The following is a 22,500-nucleotide window of genomic DNA, read 5'->3' as shown; positions in this document are numbered from 1 at the left end:
CAGAGGAGGGCTCCTTTCTCAAGTATGTCTCCTAGGTGACAGAGGAGGTCTCCTTTCTCTGGCTTATCTCCTAGGTGACAGAGGAGGTCACCTTTCTCTAGTATGTCTCCTAGGTGACAGAGGAGGTCTCCTTTCTCTAGTATGTCTCCTAGGTGACAGAGGAGGTTTCCTTTCTCTGGTATGTCTCCTAGGTGACAGAGGAGGTCTCCTTTCTCTAGAATGTCTCCTAGGTGACAGAGGAGGTCTCCTTTCTCTAGTATGTCTCCTAGGCGGCAGAGGAGGTCTCCTTTCTCTAGAATGTCTCCTAGGTGACAGAGGAGGTCTCCTTTCTCTGGAATGTCTCCTAGGTGACAGAGGAGGTCTCCTTTCTCTAGTATGTCTCCTAGGTGACAGAGGAGGTCTCCTTTCTCTAGTATGTCTCCTAGGTGACAGATGAGGTCTCCTTTCTCTAGAATGTCTCCTAGGTGACAGAGGAGGTCTCCTTTCTCTGGAATGTCTCCTAGGTGACAGAGGAGGTCTCCTTTCTCTAGTATGTCTCCTAGGTGACAGAGGGGGTCTCCTTTCTCTAGTATGTCTCCTAGGTGACAGATGGGGTCTCCTTTCTCTAGAATGTCTCCTAGGTGACAGAGGAGGTCTCCTTTCTCTGGAATGTCTCCTAGGTGACAGAGGAGGTCTCCTTTCTCTAGTATGTCTCCTAGGTGACAGATGAGGTCTCCTTTCTCTAGTATGTCTCCTAGGTAACAGAGGAGGTCTCCTTTCTCTAGTATGTCTCCTAGGCGACAGAGGAGGTCTCCTTTCTCTAGTATGTCTCCTAGGTGACAGAGGAGGTATCCTTTCTCTGGCTTGTCTCCTAGGTGACAGAGGAGGTCTCCTTTCCCTCCACCCCCTCCTCTCTCCTTCGGTCTCTCCTCTCTCCTTCGGTCTCTCCTCTCTCCTTTGGTCTCTCCTCTCAATTCAATTCAATTCAAGGGGCTTTATTGGCATGGGAAACATGTGTTAACATTGCCAAAGCAAGTAAGGTATATAATATATAAAGTGAAATAAACAATAAAAATTAACAGTAGACATCACACATACAGAAGTTTCAAAACAATAAAGACATTACAAATGTCATATTATATATATACAGTGTTTTTACAATGTGCAAATGTTAAAGGACACAAGATAAAATAAATAAGCATAGATATGTGTTGTATTTACAATGGTGCGTGTTCTTCACTGGTTGCCCTTTTCTCGTGGCAACAGGTCACAAATCTTGCTGCTCTGATGGCACACTGTGGAATTTCACCCAGTAGATATGGGAGTTTTTCAAAATTGGATTTGTTTTCGAATTCTTTGTGGATCTGTGTAATCTGAGGGAAATATGTCTCTCTAATATGGTCATACATTGGGCAGGAGGTTAGGAAGTGCAGCTCAGTTTCCACCTCATTTTGTGGGCAGTGAGCACATAGCCTGTCTTCTCTTGAGAGCCATGTCTGCCTACGGCGGCCTTTCTCAATAGCAAGGCTATGCTCGCTGAGTCTGTACATAGTCAAAGCTTTCCTTAATTTTGGGTCAGTCACAGTGGTCAGGTATTCTGCCGCTGTGTACTCTCTGTGTAGGGCCAAATAGCATTCTAGTTTGCTCTGTTTTTTTGTTAATTCTTTCCAATGTGTCAAGTAATTATCTTTTTGTTTTCTCATGATTTGGTTGGGTCTAATTGTGCTGCTGTCATGGGGCTCTGTAGGGTGTGTTTGTGAACAGAGCCCCAGGACCAGCTTGCCTAGGGGACTCTTCTCCAGGTTCATCTCTCTGTAGGTGATGGCTTTGTTGTGGAAGGTTTGGGAATCGCTTCCTTTTAGGTGGTTATAGAATTTAACTGCTCTTTTCTGGATTTTGATAATTAGTGGGTATCGGCCTAATTCTGCTCTGCATGCATTGTTTGGTGTTCTACATTGTACACTGAGGATATTTTTGCAGAATTCTGCGTGCAGAGTCTCAATTTGGTGTTTGTCCCATTTTGTGAAGTCTTGGTTGGTGAGCGGACCCCAGACCTCACAACCATAAAGGGCAATGGGCTCTCTCCTTCTCTCTTGCCTCACTCCTCTCTCTCTCTGTGTTCTTTCAAGGTCCATATCTTCGGCTCCACCTTTTCAATTCGGCATCTCAGCGGCTCTACTTAGTGGCGAGTGAATTGGAACCTATTGCTATCAGTGTGATGGGAGTAGGGGGGAGGAGGTGAGAGAGGAGGTGCAAAGAGTGAACATTAAATGGCTGAGGGGGGGGGGGGGGGGCACGTTGTTGATGCATGGAGGGTGAAGCAAAAAAGGGCCCCCACAAAGAAAGGGGTCAGACATACAAGACCGTTTCACAGTAGAGCGAAAGAAAGGGCGAGCGAGAAGAAGAGAGGTGAGAGGAGGAGAGGGAAGAGAAAAGTGTTCAGATCACAAGGCCCCTCCACCTGTTACTCACCATGACAGAGAGACAAGGAGAAGATGAGAAGACACAAGGAGAGGAGGAGACAAGAGTAGAGGAGAGTAGAGAGAAGAGAGGAGTGGAGAGTAGAGAGAAGAGGAACAAAAGAATGAGAGAGAGAGAGAGAGAGAGAGAGAGAGAGAGAGAGACAGACAGACAGACAGACAGACAGACAGACAGACATATATATATATATATATATATATATAGAGAGAGAGAGTGACAGACAGACAGACAGACAGCCAGACAGACAGAGAGGAGAGAGAGAGAGAGAGAGAGAGAGAGAGAGAGAGAGAGAGAGAGAGAGAGAGAGAGAGAGAGAGTGACAGACAGACAGACAGACAGACAGACAGACAGACAGACAGACAGACAGAGAGAGAGAGAGGAGAGAGGAGAGAGAGAGAGAGTGACAGACAGACAGACAGACAGACAGACGAACAGACAGAAAAACAGACAGACAGAGAGAGAGAGAGAAATATATATAGAGAGAGAGGAGAGAGAGAGAGGAGAGGGAGAGAAAGATAGAGAGAGGAGAGAGAGAGAGGAGAGGGAGAGAAAGAGAGAGGAGAGAGGAGAGGAGAGAGAGAGAGAGAGAGAGAGGGGGGAGAGGAGGAAAAGACAGACTGCCTCACCATAAACAGGTCTCTAGCTCCAATGTCAACCGCCAGCAGGAAGGCCTTCTCAAAGCGCTGGTGTCTGCAGACATAACATAAACTGGATTAGAAGACATTAACACATTAAAAAAGCATTACACCTGCAGGTTGAGTTAAGTGTTTCTGTACAGACAGTAAAATAGACTGTGGAGACGTCTCCTGTGTCTGGCATGTCACCAACAAAATTAACACAGTAATTATATATTTTTGTATTTTAAATGCAACCTTTATTTAACTAGGCAAGTCAGTTAAGATGAATAATTATTATTTACAATCCTAGGAACAGTGGGTTAACTGCCTTGTTCAGGGGCAGAACGACAGATTTTTACCTTGTCAGCTCAGGGATTTGATTTTGCAACCTTTCGGTTACTAGTCCAACGCTCTAACCACTAGGCTACCTGCTGGTTACTGGCCCAACATTCTAACCACTAGGCTACCTGCTGGTTACTGGTCCAACACTCTAACCACTAGGCTACCTGTTGGTTACTGGCCCAACACTCTAACCACTAGGCTACCTGTTGGTTACTGGCCCAACACTCTAACCACTAGGCTACCTGCTGGTTACTGGCCCAACGCTCTAACCACTAGGCTACCTGCTGGTTACTGGCCCAACACTCTAACCACTAGGCTACCCGCTGGTTACTGGCCCAACACCAACCACTAGGCTACCTGCTGGTTACTGGCCCAACACTCTAACCACTAGGCTACCTGCTGGTTACTGGCCCAACACCAACCACTAGGCTACCTGCTGGTTACTGGCCCAACACTCTAACCACTGGGCTACCTGCTGGTTACTGGCCCAACGCTCTAACCACTAGGCTACCTGCTGGTTACTGGCCCAACACCAACCACTAGGCTACCTGCTGGTTACTGGCCCAACACTCTAACCACTGGGCTACCTGCTGGTTACTGGCCCAACGCTCTAACCACTAGGCTACCTGCTGGTTACTGGCCCAACACCAACCACTAGGCTACCTGCTGGTTACTGGCCCAACACTCTAACCACTGGGCTACCTGCTGGTTACTGGCCCAACGCTCTAACCACTAGGCTATCTGCTGGTTACTGGTCCAACGCTCTAACCACTAGGCTACCTGCTGGTGACTGGTCCAACGCTCTAACCACTAGGCTACCTGCTGGTTACTGGCCCAACGCTCTAACCACTAGGCTACCTGCTGGTTACTGGCCCAACGCTCTAACCACTAGGCTACCTGTTGGTTACTGGCCCAACGCTCTAACCACTAGGCTACCTGCTGGTTACTGGCCCAACGCTCTAACCACTAGGCTACCTGTTGGTTACTGGCCCAACGCTCTAACCACTAGGCTACCTGCTGGTTACTGGCCCAACACTCTAACCACTAGGCTACCCGCTGGTTACTGGCCCAACACCAACCACTAGGCTACCTGCTGGTTACTGGCCCAACACCAACCACTAGGCTACCTGCTGGTTACTGGCCCAACACTCTAACCACTGGGCTACCTGCTGGTTACTGGCCCAACGCTCTAACCACTAGGCTATCTGCAGGTTACTGGTCCAACGCTCTAACCACTAGGCTACCTGCTGGTGACTGGTCCAACGCTCTAACCACTAGGCTACCTGCTGGTTACTGGTCCAACGCTCTAACCACTAGGCTACCTGCTGGTTACTGGCCCAACACTCTAACCACTAGGCTACCTGCTGGTTACTTGCCCAACACTCTAACCACTAGGCTACCTGCTGGTTACTAGTCCAACGCTCTAACCACTAGGCTACCTGCTGGTTACTGGCCCAACACCATAACCACTAGGCTACCTGCTGGTTACTGGACCAAAACACTCTAACCACTAGGCTACCTGCTGGTTACTGGTCCAATGCTCTAACCACTAGGCAACCTGCTGGTTACTGGCCCAACGCTCTAACCACTAGGCTACCTGCTGGTTACTGGCCCAACACTCTAACCACTAGGCTACCTGCTGGTTATTGGCCCAACGCTCTAACCACTAGGCTACCGGCTGGTTACTGGCCCAACGCTCTAACCACTAGGCTACCTGCTGGTTATTGGCCCAACGCTCTAACCATTAGGCTACCTGCTGGTTACTGGCCCAACGCTCTAACCAATAGGCTACCTGCTGGTTACTGGCCCAACGCTCTAACCACTAGGCTACCTGTTGGTTACTGGTACAATGCTCTAACCACTAGGCGACCTGCTGGTTACTGGCAAAATGCTCTAACCACTAGGCTACCTGTTGGTTACTGGCACAATACTCTAACCACTAGGCTACCTGCTGGTTACTGGCCCAAAGCTCTAACCACTAGGCTACCGGCTGGTTACTGGCCCAACGCTCTAACCACTAGGCTACCTGCTGGTTACTGGCCCAACGCTCTAACCACTAGGCTACCTGTTGGTTACTGGCGCAATGCTCTAACCACTAGGCAACCTGCTGTTTACTGGCACAATGCTCTAACCACTAGGCTACCTGTTGGTTACTGGCACAATACTCTAACCACTAGGCTACCTGCTGGTTACTGGCCCAACGCTCTAACCACTAGGCTACCGGCTGGTTACTGGCCCAACGCTCTAACCACTAGGCTACCTGCTCGTTATTGGCCCAACGCTCTAACCACTAGGCTACCTGCTGGTTACTGGCCCAACGCTCTAACCACTAGGCTACCTGCTGGTTACTGGCCCAACGCTCTAACCACTAGGCTACCTGCCGCACCAGTAATGTGTATGTATACACCAACAAAACTAACCCAGAATTGAGTTTATATACAGTTGAAGTCGGACGTTCGGGATGTGTAGAGATGAGACGAGATAGTAACTACTAAACAATTGGATACCTCGAAATTGGGGAGAAAAGGGGGTAAAATTAAAATAAAAAATATAATAAAAAGATTGATGAGAAAAAACGAACAATGTAATCCATTTTAGAATAAGGCCGTAACAGAATGTGGAAAAAGCCCAGGGGTCTGAATACTTTCCAAATGCACTGTGACTGACATGTGGTTGTCTCACCTAGCTAATTAACCCAATTAACTGTTAGTCTCTCTGGATAAGAGCGTCTGCTAAAAGACTCAAATGTAAATCTAAGATGACAGAAAAATTATGATTGTATTTAAATGAAAGGTGAATGTTTTTTCTTCCATTTGGCAGACCTTGGTGGGTGTGGTTAAGTGTATAGGAGGTGTGGTTACCCGAGTGGGTGGGTTATACTGTAGGGGGCTGGGTTACCTGAGTAGGTGGTGGAAGAAGCGTCGGGCGTACTTGCTGATTGGCCCTCTGTATTCTAGAACCACCGAGTCAGAGAGGGGCGGGGCGGAGCGTAGAACACACCCAGAGCTGCCTCCAACTGGACTACAGACAGGAAATAAACATTCATTTGATTGGTTTACTGATTGACTGGTTGATTGATTGACTGACTGACCGACTGGTCGGTTGATTAATAGATTGATTAATGCATTGATTTAATAATTTGATGGTTTACTATATTTGGTTGATTGACTGATACATTAGTCAACTGATTTATTGATTGATTGATTTACAGTTTGCTGGACTGATTACTTGATTGACTAAAGCTACATTTACACAAGCAGCAATTTTTCACAAATTGGTCTTTTGACCAATCAGATCATCTCTTTTGCCAATAATTAGGCAGATGACCAGAACTGGGTTGACTGTGTAAACGCAGCCCAAGTGACAGATTGATGAATGCATTGCCCCGGTCTCACCCTCTCTGGTCTGGTCCAGCTCTAGCCTCAGCAGGTAGTCTGTGACAGAGGTCAGTGCCCGGTAACACTCTGTTCCCATAGTGCTCCACTCCATGGCTCCCAGAATTCCTAGAGCCTGGTCCACCTGGCCACAGCGTAACCTCTGTTGCAACAGCTCTCCTGGACCCAGCTGACCCCCTGACAGAGCACCTGAAGAGGGAAGAGGGAGAGATGGATTAGGGAGAAGGTGAAGGACACTGGACGTCACTACTGGACAGGCTACACTACACACTTTCTGTCATAAACATTGGATTTGAACAACTAGCTCTAAACCAATGGTCACCAACCTTTTCTAAGTCAAGATCACTTTCGCAGTCCAAAAGCAAGCTGAGATCTACATTATCACAGCATATTGGCTATATGCCTGGCCTGCCAATACTGTTATTCTCAGATTATATGATATATATAAACTGGTGTGGCACTTGCAAAGCAGAGCTGACCACAAATTGAAATAATTATCTTTTTTATTTTACTGGACTGATGGTACATGCATCTGAAGGTCATGGTGCTTTGAAGACAACCAGGAACTCAGAAACATACGAGGTCAAATCATGATGTCAGTGATCTTCAGGTCGGAAAGTCAAAGCTCTAGAATGAAGAACGAGTTCCAGAGTTGGAATCTTTCCCCAGTTGGATATCGTTTTTCTCTCGTGTTCCCAGTTGTTTTGAAAGCACCGAAGTCGGAGATTTGAGAGTTCTGAGTTCCCAGTTGTTTTGAACGCGGCATTAGTTTCAGCAGAGGGTCAGCATCTCACGGTCCCTGCTCTCTCCTTCCTTTCCTCAGGTGAGACTGACCAGAGAGAAGGGACACTGTCTTCCACCTGCTCTCTCCTTCCTTTCCTCTGGTGAGACTGACCAGAGAGAGAAGGGACACTGTCTTCCACCTGCTCTCTCCTTCCTTTCCTCCGGTGAGACTGACCAGAGAGAGGAGACACTGTCTTCCACCTGCTCTCTCCTTCCTTTCCTCCGGTGAGACTGACCAGAGAGAGGAGACACTGTCTTCCACCTGCTCTCTCCTTCCTTTCCTCCGGTGAGACTGACCAGAGAGAGGAGACACTGTCTTCCACCTGCTCTCTCCTTCCTTTCCTCTGGTGAGACTGACCAGAGAGAGGAGACACTGTCTTCCACCTGCTCTCTCCTTCCTTTCCTCCGGTGAGACTGACCAGAGAGAGGAGACACTGTCTTCCACCTGCTCTCTCCTTCCTTTCCTCCGGTGAGACTGACCAGAGAGAGGAGACACTGTCTTCCACCTGCTCTCTCCTTCCTTTCCTCTGGTGAGACTGACCAGAGAGAGGAGACACTGTCTTCCACCTGCTCTCTCCTTCCTTTCCTCCGGTGAGACTGACCAGAGAGAGGAGACACTGTCTTCCACCTGCTCTCTCCTTCCTTTCCTCCGGTGAGACTGACCAGAGAGAGGAGACACTGTCTTCCACCTGCTCTCTCCTTCCTTTCCTCTGGTGAGACTGACCAGAGAGAAGGGACACTGTCTTCCACCTGCTCTCTCCTTCCTTTCCTCTGGTGAGACTGACCAGAGAGAGAAGGGACACTGTCTTCCACCTGCTCTCTCCTTCCTTTCCTCCGGTGAGACTGACCAGAGAGAGGAGACACTGTCTTCCACCTGCTCTCTCCTTCCTTTCCTCCGGTGAGACTGACCAGAGAGAGGAGACACTGTCTTCCACCTGCTCTCTCCTTCCTTTCCTCCGGTGAGACTGACCAGAGAGAGGAGACACTGTCTTCCACCTGCTCTCTCCTTCCTTTCCTCTGGTGAGACTGACCAGAGAGAGGAGACACTGTCTTCCACCTGCTCTCTCCTTCCTTTCCTCCGGTGAGACTGACCAGAGAGAGGAGACACTGTCTTCCACCTGCTCTCTCCTTCCTTTCCTCCGGTGAGACTGACCAGAGAGAGGAGACACTGTCTTCCACCTGCTCTCTCCTTCCTTTCCTCTGGTGAGACTGACCAGAGAGAGGAGACACTGTCTTCCACCTGCTCTCTCCTTCCTTTCCTCCGGTGAGACTGACCAGAGAGAGGAGACACTGTCTTCCACCTGCTCTCTCCTTCCTTTCCTCCAGTGAGTCTGACCAGAGAGAGGAGACACTGTCTTCCACCTGCTCTCTCCTTCCTTTCCTCCGGTGAGACTGACCAGAGAGAGGAGACACTGTCTTCCACCTGCTCTCTCCTTCCTTTCCTCCGGTGAGACTGACCAGAGAGAGGAGACACTGTCTTCCACCTGCTCTCTCCTTCCTTTCCTCCAGTGAGACTGACCAGAGAGGGAGACACTGTCTTCCACCTGATCTCTCCTTCCTTTCCTCCAGTGAGACTGACCAGAGAGAGGAGACACTGTCTTCCACCTGCTCTCTCCTTCCTTTCCTCCAGTGAGACTGACCAGAGAGAGGAGACACTGTCTTCCACCTGCTCTCTCCTTCCTTTCCTCCGGTGAGACTGACCAGAGAGAGGAGACACTGTCTTCCACCTGCTCTCTCCTTCCTTTCCTCCAGTGAGACTGACCAGAGAGAGGAGACACTGTCTTCCACCTGCTCTCTCCTTCCTTTCCTCCGGTGAGACTGACCAGAGAGAGGAGACACTGTCTTCCACCTGCTCTCTCCTTCCTTTCCTCCGGTGAGACTGACCAGAGAGAGGAGACACTGTCTTCCACCTGCTCTCTCCTTCCTTTCCTCCAGTGAGACTGACCAGAGAGAGGAGACACTGTCTTCCACCTGCTCTCTCCTTCCTTTCCTCCAGTGAGACTGACCAGAGAGAGGAGACACTGTCTTCCACCTGCTCTCTCCTTCCTTTCCTCCGGTGAGACTGACCAGAGAGAGGAGACACTGTCTTCCACCTGCTCTCTCATTCCTTTCCTCCAGTGAGACTGACCAGAGAGAGGAGACACTGTCTTCCACCTGCTCTCTCCTTCCTTTCCTCCAGTGAGACTGACCAGAGAGAGGAGACACTGTCTTCCACCTGCTCTCTCCTTCCTTTCCTCCGGTGAGACTGACCAGAGAGAGGAGACACTGTCTTCCACCTGCTCTCTCCTTCCTTTCCTCCAGTGAGACTGACCAGAGAGAGGAGACACTGTCTTCCACCTGCTGTCTCCTTCCTTTCCTCCGGTGAGACTGACCAGAGAGAGGAGACTCTGTCTTCCACCTGCTCTCTCCTTCCTTTCCTCCAGTGAGACTGACCAGAGAGAGGAGACACTGTCTTCCACCTGCTCTCTCCTTCCTTTCCTCCGGTGAGACTGACCAGAGAGAGGAGACACTGTCTTCCACCTGCTCTCTCCTTCCTTTCCTCCGGTGAGACTGACCAGAGAGGAGACACTGTCTTCCACCTGCTCTCTCCTTCCTTTCCTCCGGTGAGACTGACCAGAGAGAGGAGACACTGTCTTCCACCTGCTCTCTCCTTCCTTTCCTCCGGTGAGACTGACCAGAGAGAGGAGACACTGTCTTCCACCTGCTCTCTCCTTCCTTTCCTCCGGTGAGACTGACCAGAGAGAGGAGACACTGTCTTCCACCTGCTCTCTCCTTCCTTTCCTCCGGTGAGACTGACCAGAGAGAGGAGACACTGTCTTCCACCTGCTCTCTCCTTCCTTTCCTCCGGTGAGACTGACCAGAGAGAGGAGACACTGTCTTCCACCTGCTCTCTCCTTCCTTTCCTCCGGTGAGACTGACCAGAGAGAGGAGACACTGTCTTCCACCTGCTCTCTCCTTCCTTTCCTCCGGTGAGACTGACCAGAGAGAGGAGACACTGTCTTCCACCTGCTCTCTCCTTCCTTTCCTCTGGTGAGACTGACCAGAGAGAGGAGACACTGTCTTCCACCTGCTCTCTCCTTCCTTTCCTCCGGTGAGACTGACCAGAGAGAGGAGGCACTGTCTTCCACCTGCTCTCTCCTTCCTTTCCTCCGGTGAGACTGACCAGAGAGAGGAGACACTGTCTTCCACCTGCTCTCTCCTTCCTTTCCTCTGGTGAGACTGACCAGAGAGAGGAGACACTGTCTTCCACCTGCTCTCTCCTTCCTTTCCTCCGGTGAGACTGACAGGAGAGAGGGGACACTGTCTTCCACCTGCTCTCTCCTTCCTTTCCTCCGGTGAGACTGACCAGAGAGAGGAGACTGTCTTCCACCTGCTCTCTCCTTCCTTTCCTCCGGTGAGACTGACCAGAGAGAGGGGACACTGTCTTCCACCTGCTCTCTCCTTCCTTTCCTCCGGTGAGACTGACCAGAGAGAGGGGACACTGTCTTCCACCTGCTCTCTCCTTCCTTTCCTCCGGTGAGACTGACCAGAGAGAGGGGACACTGTCTTCCACCTGCTCTCTCCTTCCTTTCCTCCGGTGAGACTGACCAGAGAGAGGAGACACTGTCTTCCACCTGCTCTCTCCTTCCTTTCCTCTGGTGTGACTGACCAGAGAGAGGAGACACTGTCTTCCACCTGCTCTCTCCTTCCTTTCCTCCGGTGAGACTGACCAGAGAGAGGGGACACTGTCTTCCACCTGCTCTCTCCTTCCTTTCCTCTGGTGTGACTGACCAGAGAGAGGAGACACTGTCTTCCACCGCATCTGCCTCAGGCACAAATTCATGTTGTTCCTATGACCAGAGAAAGGGAAATATTCCTTGACATTCAAATAGACAGGACAAGCTGCTAATAATAATAAAGACACAGGGCTCTCGATACACATCGTTACTCATTCATTGCAGCGCGAGTGGAAGTAGGGAGAAGCGTGTTTTATGTGTTGTAACAGTGTTGAATAAAAACAGTGTTGACGGTCCTGAATAAAAAACAGTGTTGACAGTCCTGAATAAAAACAGTGTTGACAGTCCTGAATAAAAACAGTGTTGACAGTCCTGAATAAAAACAAACATAAACTCACTCATAAAACAGTGTTGACAGTCGTGAATAAAAACAAACATGAACTCACTCATAAAAACAGTGTTGACAGTCCTGAATAAAAACAAACATGAACTCACTCATTCTTTGACAACTTTGCTGTGGCTGTGGCTGTGGAAGCTGTAGGCATGGTGATTTGAGCTATCCGATTGGCCAGCACAGTAGGCGTGTCCTGATTCAGCCACAGATCTCCAGGTCCACCGGGTGCAGTTTGTCTTTTCAGAAACATTAAATGGTTCAAAATAGGAAAACCTTGTTTATTGTTGGATTCTCTACAGAAATGTCTTTAATATCGACCTGGCTGGTGACCACTGCTCTAAACCTAACCTTGTTTATCGTTGGCTTTTCTACAGAAATGTCTTTAATATCGACTGGTTGGTGACCACTTGGCTTTTCTACAGAAATGTCTTTAATATCGACCGGTTGGTGACCACTGCTCTAAACCTAACCTTGTAAGATTTAAGTAGCGGGCACAAGACGATTAAAATATGTATTTTCAATATGTATTTTCAATATGTATTTTGTCTCTCTCTGTGTGTGTGTGTGTGTGTGTGTGTGTGTGTGTGTGTGTGTGTGTGTGAGATTTCTGATACTTGTGTGAGTGTGTCGAGAGAGCTCTGTGTATACATTTGAAGTCGGAAGTTTACATACACTTTAGCCAAATACATTTAAACTCAGTTTTTCACAATTCCTGACATTTAATCTTAGTAAAAATTCCCTGTCTTAGGTCAGTTAGGATCACCACTTTATTTTAGGAATGTCAAATGTCAGATTAATAGTAGAGAGAATTATTTCTTTCAGCTTTTATTTCTTTCATCACATTCCCAGTGGGTCAGAAGTTTACATACACTCAATTAGAATTTGGTAGCATTGCCTAAAAATTGTTTACCTTGGGTAAAACGTTTCGGGTCGGCTTCCACAAGCTTCCTACAATAAGTTGGGTGAATTTTGGCCCATTCCTCATGACAGAGCTGGTGTAACTGAGTCAGGTTTGTAGGCCGCCTCGCTTTTTCAGTTCTGCCCACAAATGTTCTGTGGGATTGAGGTCAGGGCTTTGTGATGGCACTCCAATACCTTGACTTTGTTGTCCTTAAGCCATTTTGCCACAACTTTGGAAGTATGCTTGGGGTAATTGTCAATTTGGAAGACCCATTTGTGACCAAGCTTTAACTTCCTGACTGATGTCTTGAGATGTTGCTTCGATATATCCACATAATTCCTTTCCTCCGGTGAGACTGACCAGAGAGAAGGGACACTGTCTTCCACCTGCTCTCTCCTTCCTTTCCTCCGGTGAGACTGACCAGAGAGAGGAGACACTGTCTTCCACCTGCTCTCTCCTTCCTTTCCTCCGGTGAGACTGACCAGAGAAAGGAGACACTGTCTTCCACCTGCTCTCTCCTTCCTTTCCTCCGGTGAGACTGACCAGAGAGAGAGGAGACACTGTCTTCCACCTGCTCTCTCCTTCCTTTCCTCCGGTGAGACTGACCAGAGAGAGGAGACACTGTCTTCCACCTGCTCTCTCCATCCTTTCCTCCGGTGAGACTGACCAGAGAGAGGAGACACTGTCTTCCACCTGCTCTCTCCTTCCTTTCCTCCGGTGAGACTGACCAGAGAAAGGAGACACTGTCTTCCACCTGCTCTCTCCTTCCTTTCCTCCGGTGAGACTGACCAGAGAGAGGAGACATTGTCTTCCACCTGATTTCAGGTGGCAGTGTAGCCTAGTGGTTAGAGCATTGGACTAGTAACCGAAAGGTTGCAAGTTCAAATCCCCGAGCTGACAAGGTACAAAATCTGTCGTTCTGCCCCTGAACAGGCAGTTAACCCACTGTTCCTAGGCCGTCATTGAAAATAAGAATTTGTTCTTAACTGACTTGCCTAGTAAAATAAAGGTTAAAAAAACAAAGGTAATTGTCCTTGCTCATGATGCCATCTATTTTGTGAAGTGCAACAGTCCCTCCTGCAGCAAAGCTACCCCACAACATGATGCTGCCACCCCCGTGCTTCACGATTGGGATGGTGTTCTTCGGCTTGCAAGCATCCCCCTTTTCCAACAAACATAACGATGGTCATTATGGCCAAACAATTCTATTTTTGTTTCATCAGACCAGAGGGCATTTCTCCAAAAAGTCCGATCTTCGTCCCCATGTGCAGTTGCAAACCGTAGTCTGGCTTTTTTATGGCGGTTTAGGATCAGTGGCTTCTTCCTTGCTGATTGGCCTTTCAGGTTATGCTGATATAGGACTCGTTTTACTGTGGATATAGATACTTTTGTACCTGTTTCCTCCAGCATCTTCACAAGGTTGAATTGCAATTTTCGCACCAAAGTACGTTAATCTCTAGGAGACAGAACGCGTCTCCTTCCTGAGCGCTATAACAGCTGTGTGGTCCCATGGTGTTTATACTTGCGTACTATGGTTTGTACAGATGAACGTGGTACCTTCAGGCATTTGGACATTTTTCCCAAGGATGAACCAGACTTGTGTAGATCTACAATTTTTTTCTGAGGTCTTGACTAATTTCTTTTGATTTTCTCATGATGTCAAGCAAAGAGGCACTGAGTTTGAAGGTAGGCCTTGAAATACATCCACAGGTACACCTCCAATTGACTCAAATGATGTCAATTAGCCTATCAGAAGCTTCTAAAGCCATGACATCACTTTCTGGAATTGTCCAAGCTGTTTAAAGGCACAGTCAACTTAGTGTATGTAAACTTCTGACCTACTGGAATTGTGATACAGTGAATTATAAGTGAAATAATCTGTCTGTAAACAATTGTTGGAAAAATGACTTGCGCCATGCACAAAGTAGATGTCCTTACCGACTTGCTAAAACTATAGTTTGTTAACAAGAAATTTGTGGAGTGGTTGAAAAACGTGTTTTAATGACTCCAACCTAAGTGTATGTAAACTTCTGACTTCAACTGTAATGCCCTCTTGGTTGCACGACAGTCAGGAGTGTACCATGTGTGTATGTGTGTGTGTGTGTGTGTGTGTGTGTGTGTGTGTGTGTGTGTGTGTGTGTGTGTGTGTGTGTGTGTGTGTGTGTGTGTGTGTGTGTGGCTCCTGATGCCCTCTTGGTTGCACGACAGTCAGGAGTGTACCATATGATCTCAATTACCTGAATTTTCACCTGCAGCAGTCGACACCTAACCTTCCTGTACACGAAACGAGACGCCCTGCACACACAGCTTCACTGTCCGCAAACACACACACATTCACTGTCCGCAAACACACACACCTTCACTGTCCGCAAACACACACACCTTCACTGTCCGCAAACACACACACCTTCACTGTCCGCAAACACACACACCTTCACTGTCCGCAAACACACCTACCTTCACTGTCCGCAAACACATACACCTTCACTGTCCGCAAACACACACACTTTCACTGTCCTTACACACACACACACCTTCACTGTCCGCAAACACACACACCTTCACTGTCCGCAAACACACACACCTTCACTGTCCTTACAAACACACACACCTTCACTGTCCTTACAAACACACACACACCTTCACTGTCCGCAAACACACACACCTTCACTGTCCGTATACACACACAAACCTTCACAGTCCGTAAACACACACACACACACGCCTTCACTGTCCTTATAAACACACACACCTTCACTGTCCGTACACACACACACCTTCACTGTCCTTACAAACACACACACCTTCACAGTCCTTACACATACACACCTTCACTGTCCGTACACACACACACACCTTCACTGTCCGTACACACACCTTCACTGTCCGTACACACACCTTCACTGTCCTTACAAACACACACACCTTCACTGTCCTTACAAACACACACACACCTTCACTGTCCTTACAAACACACACACACACACACACCTTCACTGTCTGTACACACACACACACACACACCTTCACTGTCCATACACCCACACATCTTCACTGTGCGTAAACACATACACACACACACAAACACACACACATACCTTCACTGTCCGTACACACACACACACACTTTCACTGTCCGTACACACACACACACACACACACACACACACACACACACACACACACACACACACACACACACACACACACACACACACACACACACACACACACACACACACGCAGCTCTCCTGCCGGTAAGAGCACAAAACCTTCTCATTTCAATACTCATCAGTCAGATAATCTTCCTGCATTCAATATCCCAGGGAAGAAAGGCATTATCAATCACCTGCAGTCATCAGGCATTATCAATCACATGCAGTCAACAGGCATTATCAATCACCTGCAGTCATCAGGCATTATCAATCACATGCAGTCAACAGGCATTATCAATCACCTGCAGTCATCAGGCATTATCAATCACCTGCAGTCATCAGGCATTATCAATCACCTGCAGTCATCAGGCATTATCAATGTGTGTTATTTCATAGTTTGATTTCTTCACGACTATTCTACAATGTAGAAAATAGTAAACAATAAAGAAAAACCCTGAAATGAGTAGGAGTGTCCAAACTTTTCACTGGTACTGTATGTGTGTGAGGTGGGGTGGGGGTGCACGTAGTCAGATGATTAGGGGGCAAAGTGACGACCACCTTATTGTCTAATCAATTTAATGAACGGGGGAAGAGGGGAGGGATTGTTAGTCCCAATTAAAATTACAAACTGGCAATTAGCAAACCTCTCAAATCCCCTAAAGACTGACAATTAGCAAACCCCTCAAATCCCCTAAAGACTCCGCTAATGTGGCAAATAGATCAGCTGAGATCTGTGTGTGAGCATGTGTGTGTGTGTGTGTGTGTGTGTGTGTGTGTGTGTGTGTGTGTGTGTGTGTGTGTATGAGGTGAGTCTGAGTTCTGTGTGTCAGCATCTGTGCCTTGCTAAGTCTCACCACACATGCACACACTAGCCTGCTAGTTAAACAAACACCCAACAGTCTAGCTAGCCTAACACCAAACAGTCTAGCTAGACTAACCCCTAGCCTGTTAGTGACAAACAGACTAGCAAGCCTAACCTGTTAGTGACAAACAGACTAGCTAGCCTAACCTCTAGCCTGTTAGTGACACACAGACGTGCTAGCCTAACCCCTAGCCTGTTAGTGACAAACAGACTAGCTAGCCTAACCCCTAGCCTGTTAGTGACAAACAGACTAGCTAGCCTAAACCCTAGCCTGCTTGTGAAACACCAAACAGTCTAGCTGGCCTAACCCCTAGCCTATTAGTCAAACAGTCTAGCTAGCCTAACCCCTAGCCTGCTTGAAATGCCAAACAGTCTAGCTAGCCTAACCTAGTCAGTTAGTCAAACAGTCTAGCTAGCCTAACCTAGGCAGTTAGTGACAAACAGTCTAGCTAGCCTAACCCCTAGCCTGTTAGTGACAAACAGTCTAGCTAGCCTAACCCTAGCCTGTTAGTGACAAACAGTCTAGCTAGCCTAACCCCTAGCCTGCTTGTGAAACACCAAACAGTCTAGCTAGCCTAACCCCTAGCCTGCTTGCGAAACGCCAAACAGTCTAGCTAGCCTAACCTAGTCAGTTAGTCAAACAGTCTAGCTGGCCTAACCCCTAGCCTGCTAGTAAAACACCAAACAGTCTAGCTAGCCTAACCCCTTGCCTGCTTGTGAAGCACACAACAGTGTAGCTAGCCTAAACCGCAGTATGTTATTGAAACACCAATCAGTCTAACTAGCCTAACCCCTAGCCTGCTAGTGAAACACCAATCAGTCTAGCTAGCCTAACCCCTAGTCTGCTAGTGAAACACCAAACAGTCTAGCTAGCCTAAACACTAGTCTTCTAGTGAAACACCAAACAGTCGAGCTAGCCTAACCCCTAGTCTGCTAGTGAAACACCAAACAGTCTAGCTAGCCTAACCCCTAGTCTGCTAGTGAAACACCCAACAGTCTATCTAGCCTAACCCCTAGTCTGCTAGTGAAACACCAAACAGTCTAGCTAGCCTAACCCCTAGTCTGCTAGTGAAACACCCAACAGTCTATCTAGCCTAACCCCTAGCCTGCTAGTGAAACACCAAACAGTCTAGCTAGCCTAACCCCTAGTCTGCTAGTGAAACACCCAACAGTCTATCTAGCCTAACCCCTAGTCTGCTAGTGAAACACCAAACAGTCTAGCTAGCCTAACCCCTAGTCTGCTAGTGAAACACCCAACAGTCTATCTAGCCTAACCCCTAGTCTGCTAGTGAAACACCCAACAGTCTATCTAGCCTAACCCCTAGTCTGCTAGTGAAACACCCAACAGTCTATCTAGCCTAACCCCTAGTCTGCTAGTGAAACACCCAACAGTCTATCTAGCCTAACCCCTAGTCTGCTAGTGAAACACCAATCAGTCTAGCTAGCCTAACCCCTAGTCTGCTAGTGAAACACCCAACAGTCTATCTAGCCTAACCCCTAGTCTGCTAGTGAAACACCAATCAGTCTAGCTAGCCCAACCCCTAGTCTGCTAGTGAAACACCAAACAGTCTATCTAGCCTAACCCCTAGCCTGCTAGTGAAACACCAAACAGTCTATCTAGCCTAACCCCTAGCCTGCTAGTGAAACACCAATCAGTCTATCTAGCCTAACCCCTAGTCTGCTAGTGAAACACCCAACAGTCTATCTAGCCTAACCCCTAGCCTGCTAGTGAAACACCAATCAGTCTAGCTAACCGTGTCTTTTCCCTAACTCAGTTAAGCCAAAACCACGCCCCGTTATTCAGAGGAGTGTTCTACTACGCTCCCATTGGCTAGCTAGCGTTGTCTCACTCACAGGCGATCAGCACAGAGACTGTGACCTTCCAAGGTAAGGATGGAAAGTTGAATTTAACAATTAGCTGCCTACCGTAATCCAGACCTGTATTTATCATGTTTGGTAACATTTGCCCATGTATTTATTTTCAGAGTTTCAATGAGTTGTAAAAATGTCTCTGCTGTCTCTCTCTGTCTCTTCAACTCTGCTGAATTCCCTCAATTGAAGGGCAGCTAAGTTAACCTAGGCTACTTAACGCTACTAGCTCAGTATTTGAAGTTGTTTTATTAAACCTTATGTAGTCTATTATCAGGTAAAAGCATATGCTTATTATTCATAATTTCTCAAATAATTATTAGCTACTCATTCAGTCGAATACGCTATGCTACAGCCATTGAATCTGTCTTTGAGCGTTAAGGGATGTTAATGGCTAGTTCGGTCCACGACATTATGTTATTATATTTTTCAATCTTGAAATACAAGGGCAAATGTTATTAATCAGTGACTGAAATTTCACGCTACGTGATATTCACTTCCGGATTTGGAGACTTGGGAGACTTGGAGACTTGGAGACTGGGAGACTGGGAGACTTGGAGACTTGGGGACTTGGGGACTTGGAGACTTGGGAGACTTGGAGACTTGGAGACTGGGAGACTGGGAGACTTGGAGACTGGGAGACTTGGAGACTTGGAGACTTGGAGACTTGGGAGACTTGGGAGACTTGGAGACTTGGAGACTTGGAGACTTGGGAGACTTGGGAGACTTGGGAGACTTGGGAGACTGGGAGACTGGGAGACTTGGAGACTTGGAGACTTGGAGACTGGGAGACTGGGAGACTTGGGAGACTGGGAGACTTGGAGACTGGGAGACTGGGAGACTTGGGAGACTGGGAGACTGGGAGACTTGGGAGACTGGGAGACTGGGAGACTGGGAGACTGGGAGACTTGGGAGACTGGGAGACTGGGAGACTTGGGGACTTGGAGACTTGGAGACTTGGAGACTGGGAGACTTGGGGACTTGGGGACTTGGGGACTTGGAGTCTTGGAGACTTGGAGACTTGGAGACTGGGAGACTTGGGAGACTTGGGAGACTTGGGAGACTTGGGAGACTTGGAGACTTGGAGACTGGGAGACTGGGAGACTGGGAGACTTGGAGACTTGGAGACTTGGAGACTGGGAGACTGGGAGACTGGGAGACTGGGAGACTTGGAGACTTGGAGACTTGGAGACTTGGGAGACTGGGAGACTGGGAGACTGGGAGACTGGGAGACTTGGGGACTTGGGGACTTGGAGACTTGGAGACTTGGAGACTTGGAGACTTGGAGACTTGGAGACTGGGAGACTTGGAGACTTGGAGACTTGGAGACTGGGAGACTTGGAGACTTGGAGACTTGGAGACTTGGAGACTTGGAGACTTGGAGACTTGGAGACTTGGGAGACTTGGGAGACTGGGAGACTGGGAGACTTGGAGACTTGGAGACTTGGAGACTTGGAGACTTGGAGACTTGGAGACTGGGAGACTTGGAGACTTGGAGACTTGGAGACTTGGAGACTTGGAGACTTGGAGACTTGGGAGACTTGGGAGACTGGGAGACTGGGAGACTGGGAGACTGGGAGACTGGGAGACTTGGGAGACTTGGGAGACTTGGGAGACTTGGAGACTTGGAGACTTGGGGACTTGGGGACTTGGAGACTTGGAGACTTGGAGACTTGGAGACTTGGAGACTTGGAGACTTGGAGACTTGGAGACTTGGAGACTTGGGAGACTGGGAGACTTGGGAGACTTGGAGAGCGCTCAAAGCGTTGCAGAAACGCCCCTCTGAATAACGGGGCGTGGTTTTGGCTGCGTTGGGGGGGAGAAAGAGGCAGCCTAACCACTAGTCTGTTAGTGAATAACGGGGCGTGGTTTTGGCTGCGTTGGGGGGGAGAAAGAGGCAGCCTAACCACTAGTCTGTTAGTGAATAACGGGCGTGGTTTTGGCTGCGTTGGGGGGAGAAAAGAGGCAGCCTAACCACTAGTCTGTTAGTGAATAACGGGGCGTGGTTTTGGCTGCATTGGGGGAGGGGGGAAGAGGCAGCCTAACCACTAGTCTGTTAGTGAATAACGGGGCGTGGTTTTGGCTGCGTTGGGGGGGAAAGAGGCAGCCTAACCACTAGTCTGTTAGTGAATAACGGGCATGGTTTTGGCTGCGTTGGGGGGAAGAAAGAGGCAGCCTAACCACTAGTTTGTTAGTGAATAACGGGGCGTTGGGGGGGGAGAGTAAGAGGCAGCCTAACCACTAGTCTGTCAGTGAATAACGGGGTGTTGGGGGGGAGAAAGAGGCAGCCTAACCACTAGTCTGTTAGTGAATAACGGGGTGTTGGGGGGAGAAAGAGGCAGCCTAACCACTAGTCTGTTAGTGAATAACGGGGTGTTGGGGGGGGTAGAGAAAGAGGCAGCCTAACCACTAGTCTGTTAGTGAATAACGGGGTGTTGGGGGGGTAGAGAAAGAGGCAGCCTAACCACTAGTCTGTTAGTGAATAACGGGGTGTTGGGGGGGTAGAGAAAGAGGCAGCCTAACCACTAGTCTGTTAGTGAATAACGGGCGTTGGGGGGGAGAAAGAGGCAGCCTAACCACTAGTCTGTTAGTGAATAACGGGGTGTTGGGGGGAGAAAGAGGCAGCCTAACCACTAGTCTGTTAGTGAATAACGGGCGTTGGGGGGGTAGAGAAAGAGGCAGCCTAACCACTAGTCTGTTAGTGAATAACGGGGTGTTGGGGGGGTAGAGAAAGAGGCAGCCTAACTAACCACTAGTCTGTTAGTGAATAACGGGGCGTTGGGGGGGGGAGAAAGAGGCAGCCTAACCACTAGTCTGTTAGTGAATAACGGGGTGTTGGGGGGGAGAAAGATGCAGCCTAACCACTAGTCTGTTAGTGAATAACGGGGCGTTGGGGGGGAGAAAGATGCAGCCTAACCAGTAGCCTGTTAGTGAATAACGGGGCGTGGTTTTGGCTGCGTTGGGGGGAGAAAGAGGCAGCCTAACCACTAGTCTGTTAGTGAATAACGGGCGTGGTTTTGGCTGCGTTGGGGGGGAGAAAGAGGCAGCCTAACCACTAGTCTGTTAGTGAATAACGGGGTGTTGGGGGGGGGAGAAAGAGGCAGCCTAACCACTAGTCTGTTAGTGAATAACGGGGTGTTGGGGGGGGGGGAGAAAGAGGCAGCCTAACCACTAGTCTGTTAGTGAAACAAACAGGTCGGCACCTATAATCCAATTCCAATGAGTGTGTGGAATTCCAAAACCAGAGGCTGTATGAGGCCTCTGTAGTTTGTCTGTGTGACTGTTTATATCTTGTCCCTTACAAAAAAAGACAGCAGTTGGACAAGTGCAGTAACTGCCGTCGACTGTGGTATTTTGGAAGCAGTAATTGCAGAATAACTTCAGTGTACTGCAGTATTACTGCACTCTGACTCTTTTCCCTGTAAGGGATCAGCCCATTCCTCCTTGTAAATACTCGGACATTATGCTTTGTGTCTCTATTCACTACAAAGGAAAGGAACCTTTTTAACCAACAGCAATGAGACACTAAACGCTGCACCAAACCTTGAGGTAAAGAAGCTCAAGTAGAGAACTACACAAACACAACATCTTCAACGATGCGCTTCGGATGTTGAGTTTGTGTCAACACTGTAAAACACGTTTAGTAGCGTTTCTCGCTCTCTTGGTCTTCTCTTTATTTCTCTGTGCAAAAAAACAACAACAAACTAGACTCTTTCAGAGGACGTGTGGAGCACGGCACACACCAAGCTGCCCTTCCGTAGCCTCTCCCCGAGCAGCCCTCGCCCCATCGAACGTGTGCCCAGATGAGATAACTCTGGTAGGCAGAGGGAAGCAAGAGGGAGGGCCTCCTCCTCTGGAAGAGAAGAAAATGAAAAAACCTGGATGCAGGCCAAGTCTTTCTTGTCTTTCTTTCTCACCGCTTCGAACTCCCTCCCTCCCTTTCTCCCTCCCTCCCTCCCTGTCTCACCCCCTCCCTCCCCTTCCTCCCTACCTCTAGCCCTCTCCC

At 48.6% G+C, this 22,500-nt stretch overlaps 1 protein-coding gene across 1 annotated transcript in view; it reads right to left on the bottom strand.

The window, feature by feature from the left end:
- LOC135511796 (WD repeat-containing and planar cell polarity effector protein fritz homolog) overlaps nucleotides 1-22,500 on the bottom strand; it is a 185,825-nt gene that overhangs the window by 47,431 nt on the left and 115,894 nt on the right. The window contains 4 exon segments of the mRNA XM_064933259.1: nucleotides 3,087-3,150; nucleotides 6,318-6,393; nucleotides 6,396-6,440; nucleotides 6,815-7,003. Of these exon segments, the coding sequence (XP_064789331.1) occupies nucleotides 3,087-3,150; nucleotides 6,318-6,393; nucleotides 6,396-6,440; nucleotides 6,815-7,003 (374 nt within the window).

This window comes from Oncorhynchus masou, chromosome 24 (assembly GCF_036934945.1).
Source record: "Oncorhynchus masou masou isolate Uvic2021 chromosome 24, UVic_Omas_1.1, whole genome shotgun sequence".
NCBI classification, from domain to species: Eukaryota; Metazoa; Chordata; class Actinopteri; order Salmoniformes; family Salmonidae; genus Oncorhynchus; species Oncorhynchus masou.
The sequence above is the reverse complement of the archived record's forward strand: the minus strand, read 5'-3'. Positions and strand labels throughout refer to the sequence as shown.